This window comes from Schistocerca cancellata, chromosome 9 (assembly GCF_023864275.1).
Source record: "Schistocerca cancellata isolate TAMUIC-IGC-003103 chromosome 9, iqSchCanc2.1, whole genome shotgun sequence".
Classification (NCBI taxonomy): Eukaryota; Metazoa; Arthropoda; class Insecta; order Orthoptera; family Acrididae; genus Schistocerca; species Schistocerca cancellata.
Window position 1 is genome coordinate 302,678,841 of NC_064634.1, and position 13,084 is coordinate 302,691,924.

General features: G+C 38.9%; 1 protein-coding gene across 9 annotated transcripts in view; it reads right to left on the reverse strand.

The window, feature by feature from the left end:
- LOC126101058 (serine/arginine repetitive matrix protein 1-like) overlaps positions 1-13,084 on the reverse strand; it is a 158,618-nt gene that overhangs the window by 47,193 nt on the left and 98,341 nt on the right. For all 9 annotated transcript variants that reach the window (XM_049911729.1, XM_049911728.1, XM_049911727.1 and 6 more), the window contains 3 exons: positions 8,264-8,391; positions 5,912-6,243; positions 2,572-2,653 (listed from right to left, as the gene is read on the reverse strand). In XM_049911729.1, coding sequence (XP_049767686.1) covers positions 2,572-2,653; positions 5,912-6,243; positions 8,264-8,391 — 542 coding nt within the window. The remainder of the gene's footprint in view (positions 1-2,571; positions 2,654-5,911; positions 6,244-8,263; positions 8,392-13,084) is intronic.

Genomic DNA, 13,084 nt, shown 5'->3' on the forward strand with positions numbered 1-13,084 from the left:
ATAGCATGGACTTGATCAATGTCTGAAGTCGTGCTGGAGGGGACTGACACCACGAATCCCGCAGGGCTGTCCATAAATCTGTAAGAGTGTGAGGGAGTGGAGATCTCTTCTGAGCAGCAGATTGCAAGACATCCCAGATATGCTCAATACTGTTCATGTCTGGGATGTTTGAAGGCCAGCGGAAGAATTTAAATGCAGAAGTGTGTTCTAAAGCCACTCTGTAGCAATTCTGAATGTGTGGTGTGTCGCATTGTCCTGCTGGAATTGCTGAGGTCCATCGGAATGCACAATGGACATGAATGGATACAGGCCATCACACAGGATGCTTACGCACGTTACCTTTCAGAATCGTATCTAGACATATCAGGGGTCCCATATCACTCCAACTGCACACGCCCCACACCGTTACAGAGCCACTTAAACTCGTGTATCATATTCAAGACATTCTCTTCTCTATTCCACCACAATACAAAATGAGCTACCCATCCTTGAACTTTTTCAATGTCCTCCGACAATTGTATCCATAAAGGAGCTCAATATTCATCTTTAGGAAAAATGTCACTGCTTTTCTGCTGTCATTTAGTGTACATTTTCTTCAGGCAACCACTTGATACTGTTGGGGGTGGTGGCTACTTCTTACTGCTAGTAAGTAACAGCTACTAGTGTCTCTGAAAGCTGGACATGCATGGTCAAACTCCTTGCATATGGATGACCGTTATGTGTCCAATGCTCCAAACCAATAGCCAAGCTGTGGCCCTCAGCAGAGATAACAGGTAAACAAGTGCTGATGCCAAGTGGTACTATGGCATGGAGGCAAACAGACTGTTGCAAGACTAAACCACTATGTTAAGGTTTGACTGTTGTTGTTGGAAATTCTTGTTTCTCTATATATCTAAAGGCAGCAATCACAGGCTGTACTTAATTAGAATCCTGAGACCGTACTAGGCTATCTGTCACCTTTATCACACTGTCTCAAGAAGGCCAAAACTGAAGATATAATACATCATGTGGCGTTCTTTACTAAAGCAACTCTCTGTAATTACAAATTTATCTGGTTGGCCCAGACAGGTTTGATGATGGTGTTTGTCAGACTGGCCTTTAACTACACGCTGGGGGGGATGAATGACACACCCAATAATATCTTGTCTGTCGAGGACTCTTCCTTTACCTGAGGAAACGGCAAAGTGTGGTAAGAAATCTGTGATAGTGGTTACTTCCTTTTCTTTGCTTTGTTCCCTCAGCTGGACTTGTATTTAGTGGAATGTATGATGAATTTGTCTTTCAGAATAGTCATCTGAGGAGAAAGCCCGAAGAGTCACACACAGTAACTTTACCTTTACAGAGAGGTGGCACATAACATACTCAAGTTCAGTATGCTACTTAACATGAAAGGCAGAACGCTGTGTTCACTTGCTATTGTATTAAGATGCCATGATGAGCAAATTACTTCCTTTTGCCAAGGGTGAACTTCACACAATTTATACAGCTGCCATGACAAAGCATTGGGCAAGTACAGCCCTGGTAAGAGAGAGGCCATGCTATACTGAAACTAAACTGGACTTGAGTGTCACAGAGATTACTAAAATTAATCTGAAGATGTCGTTGGAGGTCTCAGAATTATACTAGTACTGAGCAGATAGCATTACTTGGGTACTAGCAAATTGGAAAAAAAAGGCTGTGAATGTGTTTTTTCTGTCTACTCATTACATTTCTATTCTGTTTACTGATGATTTCTTCGCGTATTTGACATCACAATACATTCATAAACAATGTTCACAGCATATCTATACCCAAGAGCTTACATGTGCTGTAGGTTTTGCTTCCTTTTATGTTCAATGCACCATAAGAGTAATTGAACAATGGAGAATATGGGATAGAATAACATTTCACTGTTGTTGTCCTTTGTAAAACATTGACTGACAATGGCAAGAAAAGCATTTCTGAAGAAGAGAAATTTGTTAACATCGAATATAGATTTGTGTGTTAGGAAGTATTTTCTGAAGATATCTGTGTGGGGTGTTGCTGTGTACTGAAATGAAACATGGACGATATACAGCTTACACAAAAAGAGAATAGAACCTTTCGGAATGTGGTGCCACAGATGAATGTCGAAGATTAGACTGGTAGATCACATAACTAATAAGGAGGTACTGAATAGAATTGAGGAGACAAGAAACCTGTGGCACAATTTGACCAACAGAAGGGATCACTTGATAGGACACATTCTGAGACATCAAGGGATAACCAACTTCGTACTGGAGGGAAGTGTAGGAGGTAGAAATCATGGAGGGTGACCGAGAGATGAACACAGTATGCAGATTCAGAAGGATGTAGGTTGCACTAGTTATTCGGAAACAAAGAGGCTCACACAGGATGGAGCAGCATCAAGAGCTGCATCAAACCAGTTTTTGGACTGAAGACCACAAAAACGACAATATCTTACATGCTACATAATCAGTAACAAAATCGTCACATACAACGACTCTCAGACCAAAATTCTGCTAATACATCCATTTACTGTAGTGTCTTTATCAAGCTCTACTGCCAGTTAGAATTACTTCTGTGACTTACCAGCGGTGATCTAGAGCGATGCGGAGATGGTGATCGTCTGCTACCACTGCGACTATTCCTAGGAGGACTTCTCCTTGGGCTCCTGCCAGTGCCAATGTAACAACATAAATGTACTAATACAGTAAGTTTACAGTGTGAGTGCATGCACTTCCCACATACAGTTTACTACAATTCCTTAACAAATTTAGACTTACACAAAACTGACAATAATAGGAACATAACAACCCTCCAACTCAAAAAGTCCTAATTATATTACTGTATTGTAACTACACTTAGGGGGAAAAACTTATTTTATTTGTAGAACACATATGGTCACAAACAACTTACCATACTATCTTTATCGGTATAAATTCTTTAAAATGTTTTTACTACACTTATTTACAAATACTATTAGAATCACGTAGTTTTTTTGTAAGTTTCATTTCACATCATTTTCTAACTGTAGAAATATGTAAAAATGTGTAAGATAAATGAATACTCTAAACAACCTAGCCTCAGTAGAGTTAATAGTCATGCATGTTTGGATGATATGTATAGGTGATATGGAAGCAAATGGAAAATTACTGCACTTGCCAAAAGAGAGTGTATTAGTCAGTCGGTAGATAGAAAGTCATAAACTGTTAGCAGAGCTGTACGCACTCAGTACCAGTATCGATCGTGCTCTGCAGTAATGGTTTCTGCCATTAAGTCAGTCAGTATGTAGCAGTAAGTCGTACATACACAGAGAGATACTGAACAGAGCTTAGCATTTAAAATTGTTGGTAAAAAGTAGTTCGTAGAGACTGAATGGACAGAGTTGTGTGTTCTGTACAACCCAGGCTCATGTCAACAATGTATCAGAACAGAATTGCTCAAGAGATCGTAGCCTGACAAGACAAATGTACAGTTACGATATTGCAGTGGCTGGGTTGTTCCGAATTACAATGCATTGTTCCTTTGGACACACACAGGCACTGCGGAACTTTGCACTGTAATTCAGAATATCACAGGCACTGCAACATTGTATTTATATTTTTTACAGACAAAGGATGCTGAAGTAAAATGTCTCCTCCGTACTGGAATGTATGTAATGGACGTATGAGTACAAGTTATAGATACATGGTTGACGACATTTGGAAGTTTGGGTCTGGCCATGAGTCATGCTCAGATAGCCAAATGGTAAGGCGACCACTCGTGGTAAGTTGGTAATCTGGGTTCATGTCACTGTCCAGCACGAATTTTCATTGTCATCATTCCATTATACAACTGATGGTTGTCCGTATCACAACTGCGAATACATTTAATGAATGTGCAATTAGTACATGATCTGTACAAAATGGACTGCTATTAGTGAACAGCAACTAAATGAGCATAAAACTTTGTGGACTTTGCCCCACAGTCAAATATAAGTATTGTATTAGTTATATTCTCTTGTGCAACTATTAAGTATACAGAAAAGAATATATTTTTGTGTTCTTTATAGCTAAACACTACCCAGTCATTTACGTCTTAGTATTTTCCAGTATGTATATATCATGTACTGTAGACAATAAAGTGATTCAATTACTTAATTGGCTATTAATGCTGCTTCACAATGAGAAAACCAGTACACACTATTAAAGAAGCTTAGTAATTCCCTAATTTTAGTTTAGTACAGAGTTAAATATTCATAACCATGTTGTTCAGTAAAATGTGTGTGTCTTTAAATCACTGATGTAAGGAAAATCACTGATGCAAGGAAAATCACTGATGCAAGGAAAATCACTGATGCAAGGAAAATCACTGATGCAAGGAAATATCAGCTCTATATGCAGTTGCAATATATTCAGATAGCCAGTGCATTTATTTGCTCTATGTGCAAAACTATTTAAAGGATACTATATTCAAATGTCCAGTTTTAATGTTTAGGCCCTTATAGCAAATACGAGAGTTGAGCCTATTTACTAAGCTCATGCAAGTCAACTACACGGTAAAAGAAAATTTCTTTGTGTGCTACCTAAAAGGTCAATTAAAGATAACAATACTGAACTGTATATACTTTGGCAATTGTAGCATATAAATCATTTAATACATACAACATTTAACTTTGCATAGATTCAAGTAAGTGCAAACAAGTTTGCTGCATAAATGGTTTGCCACCTCTGATGCATTAAATGTGTAGGTTTTGAATACAAATACATGCCTAAAAACTTTTGTTTGTCTCACAGAATAAGGAAGAATGATTTAGCTATGCAACTTTACAGTTTAAGTACACAAACTGAACTCAGATTCTGTCAGGATTAACCAATTTCACAACCAAACTTTCACAAAATTTCAAACACACAAAACTTTAAGGTGGATTGACTGATAGTAAGTACTAGCTTCTGCAGTCCTTTGGCATGTGTGCACTTGTTGCACTGCCACAAACTTTGCTCATGAGGTAGAAGAATAATCTGGTAGAAAGTAATGTGGTTTAGTAATGAACATAGTTCAATGTGTCACTGTGTCTTCAGATGGTGATTGTCTTTAACATTAAATTAGGTCTCAGTCCAGGAAGATTGAAACTGTGTACAAGTGACGAGCAGGTTAAATACCATGTGATACTTGAAGGGGTCACTATTTCTTTGTAGTAAAGTGATTTTAAAACTGATTTATAAGGTGACTGTTTATATGTTTACATTAATCAGTTCTAACTGCATAGGTAACCTTTGTTATTGTCATTGTATGTGCAAATTGTTGTTAAGGAACTGTTAGAGAGAGCTGACTGCATTTGGTCTAGTTTCAAAACTAGCTTCATACTTATTTGAAAGACTTTCAGAATCACAGGGAGAGATACGGCCATTAGACACACTGTGGATATTTTCAAGTCTATTTATATGCAAAGTTTCAGATGCACTGCAAATTAATCTTCCATAGCTAAGAAATAAACAGAAACAAAATAATAACCCTCCAGAATAAAAATACCACCTTAGCTACAATTCTATGAAAACACTTCTCTCTTTTTTAGCTATCCATTCCCACAGCAGGTAGAAGAGGTTGTTTGCTACCAACTGTAGTGTCTGATTTACAGGTCATCTACATAGAATAGCTGACAGACACAATAAAAGACTGCAAACTTTCAGCTTTCAGACAAAAAGGTCCTCCTCCAAAAGCAGGAAAACCACCAACACGCACACCTAACATCTGTTGCTGCTCCAGCAGCTTATTGCTCTTCCTACATAAAGGGATTCAACACAAACTGTACACACCACATATCACATAGTTCCAAACTTTATCCACTTCATTCCAGGACAGGTTGTAGGTACTAACATTAAAAAACACAATTCATGTACATTTTATCCAATTTTCATTACAATATTCATTAATATATTGCAATACTTACCTCCTCCTGGATGGAGGACGATGTGCAACAGGTGGTGGCATACGGTGCCTTTCTCTCTCTTTGTCCCTCTCTCTTCTCCTCTCCCGTTCTCTTTCTCGTTCTCGTTCCCGCTCACGTTCCCTGTCACGTTCCCTTTCCCTATCTCTCTCCACTGCAGACATGCGCTCCATAGAGCGCTGGTAATGCCTCCTTTCAGCATCTCTCTCCCTCTCTCTGTCTCTATCACGATGATCCCTCTCTCTTTCACGTTCTCTTTCTCGATGTACCTCCCGAGTCTCACCATGGCGTGGTCGTCTGGTGGGAGAACGCGAGAGAGACCTAACTTTCCTTTCCTGAAAATTGAAATACATAGAACCTATATATAATTATGAAATAACACACATGTAACTAAGTACACTTCATTTAATGAACAACAATGCACAATACTGCATTACATACACACATCACAATCATGATCTAAAAGCTATGCTTGTAAAAGAACTACATTTTTCATTCTGCAGAAGGGCTTGCATTTTGAATGTTGTCTTCAAGTCTTAAAATTTATGTATTTAATCAGTCGAAAGACACTGACAGACCATTCATTTACTATCAAGTTAACTTTCTTCTCCAATTTCAGGAGCAGCACTTCTATTTTCTTCAGGTTTGAGATAGTTTTGAACAATTGTCAAAATTTTTGCTGCATCTTGTCCCAATTCAGTTCTAACTTTCGTGCAGTAGTATACTCCAGTACTTAGTGAAAGCTTTCCACACACCGAAAGTTACTATACACCAAACTTCCACAGTGCTGTCTACCCCCCCGCCCCCCTCCCCCTCTTTTTTTACGGTGATCATCATAAGCAGACTCTCAAACAGGTTAAACTTCAGGTATAGTCTCATCTTACATTTGTGAAAATGTGTGCTAACAAACCTCAGCTACCACTATACTATAATGAGGCTGAAGGGGCAAATACAGTACGTAACCCTCCAATCTACTGCACACTAGTCCCACTCATGTTCTCACTGTACATCTCAGTAGGTGGAGGTCTGAAGCCTTCAACACAAACTTTGTAAATAACGCTGTCTGACATGTATGCACAATGCACTAGAACGTATTCACCTGAAGACTTGATTGCTGAAACTGGCAGACAGAACCTGGCAATGAAGGTTTTGCAGCCAGATGGGCATGCAGTGACTTGTTTTAAAGAATATTATGACTGCAAAATCAAATGCCAAGAAAAGAACACCACAAAAATTCCTTTTTGAGCCTTCCAATATTTGTATACTTTGGAGTGAATTATAAAGCTATTTCAAATATCATTACACTCTTCTTCCATTTTTCCACCACAACCAACAACAGCCTACATTGCTGTTTGTCTTAGTCAAGCAGCAGCATGCAACAACAGCAACTCATTACAAGTACCCAACAGAGCCCCTGCACTGCCGACACTGAGTATTCTGTTGGCTTTGTTGTGAATGATGGTGCATCTGGAAACTTAATGTATATCCAGTTTTTCCATTCATAGGGACTGATATAAAATCACCTGAGATCAACATATAATGAAAATTGTGGTTCTTCCAGGACTTCCTAATGCTCACTGGCCAATGAGCAACTCACCATGCCTGCACTGTAACATCACATGTTGCCATACATGATGATAGATTATTACGTCATGAGAATACCATTTCTTATAAGTGAACAGTGCACTACAAATGTAAGGATGTATCAAATTATCGAGAAACACACATAAAGCATCCTGCCATGTCTCTGAAATATCAAGTTAACTGGATAATAATGTGACATATTGGCTGGCCTCACTGCAGGAACCATCCTGGAATTCAATTCATGAAACCATAATAGAACAATTTTTGTGGCCAGATAAGTTCTACCTCTACTTCTCAATCACTGCACCCCACATCTATAGCTGGCATATTGAGCCATTCCAGCAATTATGACAGGAGAAATCAGTCCACAATGAGTGAGTGAAGACTAACTTTCAGTACTCTCTACAAATAAAATAATTTCAAAGATGATATTATATTAGGAAATGTGACCTCACAATCATGTTCAGAGAAGTCATGCTCATTTTTTTCTGTGGATGTGAATGTATCACTGACGGGAAATGCCATGGCAGACTGACAATTTATATGATTTAGCTTACTGCATCAAGTCATCACAGAAAGGCGCTTTCTTCAGTGCCCATGAATAAGGCCTGGACATTATTACACTACTTACAAACAAGTACACACTTCAGCTGTCAATATCATATATGTAAATTGTATTATAATAAAAGGTGTCAATATAAAAATTACAAACACGAAGTACTTAATATTAATCAAATTCTGGATCAATTTGCTTGTGTGTTAGTAACTCACCTTGCGACTAGGTTTTTCTGCATCAGATTCGCTGCCTGATGACGCATCTTTGTTGTTACTTCGGTAGTGCCTCTTCTTCTGAATGCTGTCCTCCTTTTTATGTATTTCGAAGTCCTCTTCTTTGCCCCCTTCACACCAACAAACACTAGCCTTCAGTCTGATTGCAAGATATCACAAATTAAATTCATACAGATTTCAATTTTGTTAAAGGTAAGTAAAATAAAGTTTTGTGATGTGGAACAGTAGTAGAAAAATGGGCATTTATAGTACTTCTTTACTTCTTGTAATGGAAACCATTTCTATATCTACCAAGGCAGTTTTGTGTCTAGCACAAACTACAGGAACGCAATTGGCAGAAGTATCACTGAGAGGTAATGTAAGACATAAGTATTAAATTACTTTGCATTCTCTCATATTACTTTCATGTAGGTAATTAATGCGAAACACACCCTACATCAAAGCCTTCATTTTGGTAGCTCACTCTGATAGTATACTTACTTAGTTTCCCAATGAAGCAAACTTTTTGGATAAATAAGGATACTAGTACAGTTAGTGCATCGAACATTACAGAAAAGTTTTTAATTTTGTCTGTCACAAATGAAATGCAAGCGAAAATGTGCACTCATATTGGACAAGAATGAGGAAAGGTAAATAGTTGGCATTTTACTGTTCTTTGTGCTTAAATGTGCAGCAGTGACGCACTTACTTCATTCTGCTACAAATATTCTTGCCTAGACAAATTTTCAAATTTCCACTTTTTTACATTTCTTCACATTTCATAAATTTTACTTCTGGATGAAGTGTCTTGAACTATTCTGTTTCACACAGTGCTGTATTTCAGTTGTTCTTTAATATTTGAAGTTTACAATAAAATATTTAAACTTCCAAAACATCCCATAGTATAAAACTGAACTTTATTAACCACCTCAAGGAGAAAACTTTGTTATTCTGTGCTTGGTTAACACTATTCATATTTCAATGCCTTATGTTTCTGTCTGTAAAAAATCACCATGGAGCAGTGGTAATTATAAAAATAATGTCAATGGAAACTACATTTAAAACAAGAAAATTGGTATGAAATCGTGGGAAAAGATCACAGGAAAGTCACCAGGAGATTTGTCTCTGCGAAGGATTAATAGCAAGCAAATGCTGCAACTGGTGAAAGTAGAAATGGGACTTGATCTACAGTTAAATGTTAGTAACTACTTCATAATCTAGGAAAGAGTATGAACCACTGTAGCAAGTAACAAAGAGAAACTGGCAATGTTCGTGAAGTACTTAGCCTTCCACACATACTAATATATGTGTAAAGGTGGTGAAATATGGATAAGCATTACGAAGAATGCTCTTGACAAAAAAAGGTATCAAAATGTTACGGGCACAAATGTCAGAAATTGTGTGAACATATTTCGCCGAAGGACACAGCTCAGCATCACTCACGATGATGGAGAATGGCACACCTGTTCAACCATGGTCCACTACTAAAAAAAAGGTATATGCATTTGTTGACACTGTTGTGGCATTATTGGAGTCTTGATCAAAAGCAAGCATTTTCCGAAAACTCAATAGGGACTTTTACTCAGATGGCAACCAAAAGACTCATTGACATTGATCATGAGTCCAACCTTAAATTGATAGTTTAATTCAACAGCTCATCAACACAGGCCGTCTAAGCTTTTAGACAACATGAAAGTCAGGCTTAGCATCAAACACTGGGTTATACATTCAAATTATGTATCACAATTCAGCCACTGCAACTTTAACGTAATACTTACTACTGTACAGGAAATACAATTATTTTATGACAGGAAACAAAAATTTTGCTCTCTTCTGACCAGCGAAAGAAGGCCTTATTTTTTGAAACTTACGTGCAATTCAATGAATCTAAAATTGAGGACAATACAAAGTGAACGACAAGATATCTCGTGTGCAAGTCCCCACCAGTCTAAAGTGTACAGGGATAATTTTTTTGTTCATTTCAAATTCTCTCTAACGTCGATTTCTGTCGCAAGTGCTTAAGTGTTAACTCTCACGGCCTATATGCCAGCTCAAACCATCCCCATCAGCAGAAAAAAAAAACAAGTGTGACCTGGAACCGGATGCTGATACACAAGTTTCCCAACATCATGTCAAATGGTTCATGAGGGGCATCAGAAGAGAACCACATGCTTGCCAAAGTGATGTGACGAGAGTGTTGGTCTACGGCCTTGGCGCCTCGCGTCGTACGACATGCTTCTGACTGCCTCTCTCTCACTGATTTTTTGGCTGTTCAACTACCATGACCATCCTGACTAGCTGGTGGTTAGTTCACCAACTGCAAGGCTCACCAGCTGTACTCTGTACTCACGATACAGAACACTTTTACCTCTTAAACATTCTGTTTTATTCTTACTTCTTTTGGACACCAACAATACCTCTGGCACCTGAACAGTTGGGTATCAAAATTGGCTGTCCACTATTTGGTCTATAAGGCAGGGCCACTATTCTCTTGTGCCAACTCTTGCCTTGAAACTGATCTTGGAGCTAACTGAGCCATCGTTCATACACCAAGGCGCGTCATGAGCAGTCAGCTGCCTAGCGCTATATTAGCACATTCTACTAACTATGTCAGGCAAAGTCTGTCAAGCCACAAAGCAAAGCCACATGGCTCCCCGTGCACATGGTGTAAGAGTCATGCTGTGCGTCCAGGATGCCACAGTGGCCTCACCAGTCAGCCCGAAGTCCACAGACATGGTGAATTCTGTTTACCGTGTCCTGGCCGTTAGGCCTTACTGACTGTCTGCCACCCACCTATGCAGCCATCTATTGCCCAGCATCATGTTGTCATTGGGGCAGTCATGTCTTGCTGTGTGCTCCCATAACCACAGCCTGTTGTCGGACGACTACCTGTTGCTGACTTAGGATACTGATATTGCCGCTGGGGTCCATGTCTAGTCATATCGCGCTAGTAACATCTGGGTGCTGCTGTCACAGCCCAAGATCAGACATGGGTCATGGGCTCATGATGCTACACTTCATACATTAGATTGTCATGTCACTGCATGCTAAAGAGTAAGTGTCACCACAGCTATGCATTTGAGCCACCCAGCAGCCAACGGGTGATATCAAGACCAGGGGTTGAAGTACTACTATTTTCAGAATTCTGAGCTAATGGTGTAGCCTGGTAGTGAAAGTACATGTGAAAACTTTGTCAGTCCCTTTGAGTGCGTGGCCACACACAGAAGGAGCAGCAAAGGAGGCCAGTGGTGTTTCATTTAAAACACCTGCAAGGGCAATCAGCGACTCTGTAAGTAGGCTATTTAGGTTTTCTTATTGGTAACGCCACGTAGCGCTCTGTATGAAAATCACTGGCTGTGCTGTGTGCAGTCTGTGGCTAGTTTGCATTGTTGTCTGCCATTGTAGTGTTGGGCAGCTGGATGTGAACAGCATGTAGCGTTGCGCAGTTGGAGGTGAGCCGTCAGCAGTGGTGGATGTGGGAAGTGAGATAGCGGATTTTTGAGAGCAGATGATCTGGACGTGTGTCCATCAGAGACAGTAAATTTGTAAGACTGGATGTCATGAACTGATATATATATATTATGACTTTTGAACACTATTAAGGTAAATACATTGTTTGTTCTCTATCAAAATCTTTCATATGCTAACTATAACTATCAGTAGTTAGTGCCTTCAGTAGTTTGAATCTTTTATTTAGCTGGCAGTAGTGGCGCTCGCTGTATTGCAGTTGTTCGAGTACCGAAGATTTTTGTGAGGTAAGTGATTTGTGAAACGTATAGGTTAATGTTAGTCAGGGCCATTCTTTTGTAGGGATTTTTGAAAGTCAGACTGCTAAAATATTGTATGTCAGTTTACTGTTGATCAGAATAGGTAAGAAAGAGGTTTTTCTGCATAGTAATTCATTAAGTTATCTAAGAGGACATTTCAACTCTTTATGTCCAGATATCAGGATATAGAGTAACAGCTATGAAGTTTACTTAAGTATACAACAACTTCTGATGGGTTGACTGTCCTTGTAGAGCCCATGTTTGAGATGAACAGCCACATCAAAATCAGATCTTGTTAAAGATTTTGGAACATTACAGATTTAGTAAAGTTATCTTTCAGTAATTCATCTTGGACTGAAACCAGAGCCTTCAGTGTGTCAGGGAATGGCCTAATCGCATGAACCTCATTGGGGCAAGTTTTTGTTTTAAGGCCCAGAAACAGACACGATCCAGTATCTAGACACTGAAAGGAAAGCCTATGTCATTAATCTTACAATGCTATTAGGCTATCAGATTACTAGTGTAAAGTAAGCAACTGTAGGCCTGAACTGCACACAGCCATATAATTACAGCTTGTACTTTTAGTCGCCACAAACACCAGGATGTTGGGGGACCTGTGGGATCGCACATTGAAAAGACTGAATTTGTTGCATACAAAATGGATGTCTGACACTCCACACTGATTTATGAAAAATCGTATGATTAGTTGGAATATGGCTTTTGTCACAAAGCAGCCCTCCACTGCCGTACTTCCAGTACAACATGATAACATTATTTTCATGATTTTATGATGTTCAACACATTATACAGCAATGCCATATATGATGCACGGTTAATAATAATGACAGTGTTGAAGGAACCTAGGAATTTTTCATTACAATCTACAAGTGAACCTTGCACAGGTCATGGAGATAAGCTTAAAATTAGTTTATGAAATATGCAACTACAATACTTCATCCTCAACTAAAAGAATCACTTATTCCCGTCATTTTGAAGTACGTGTCATCTGCTTAGCAGAGGGTTCATCGAACCAGTTTCACACTATTTTTCTACCATT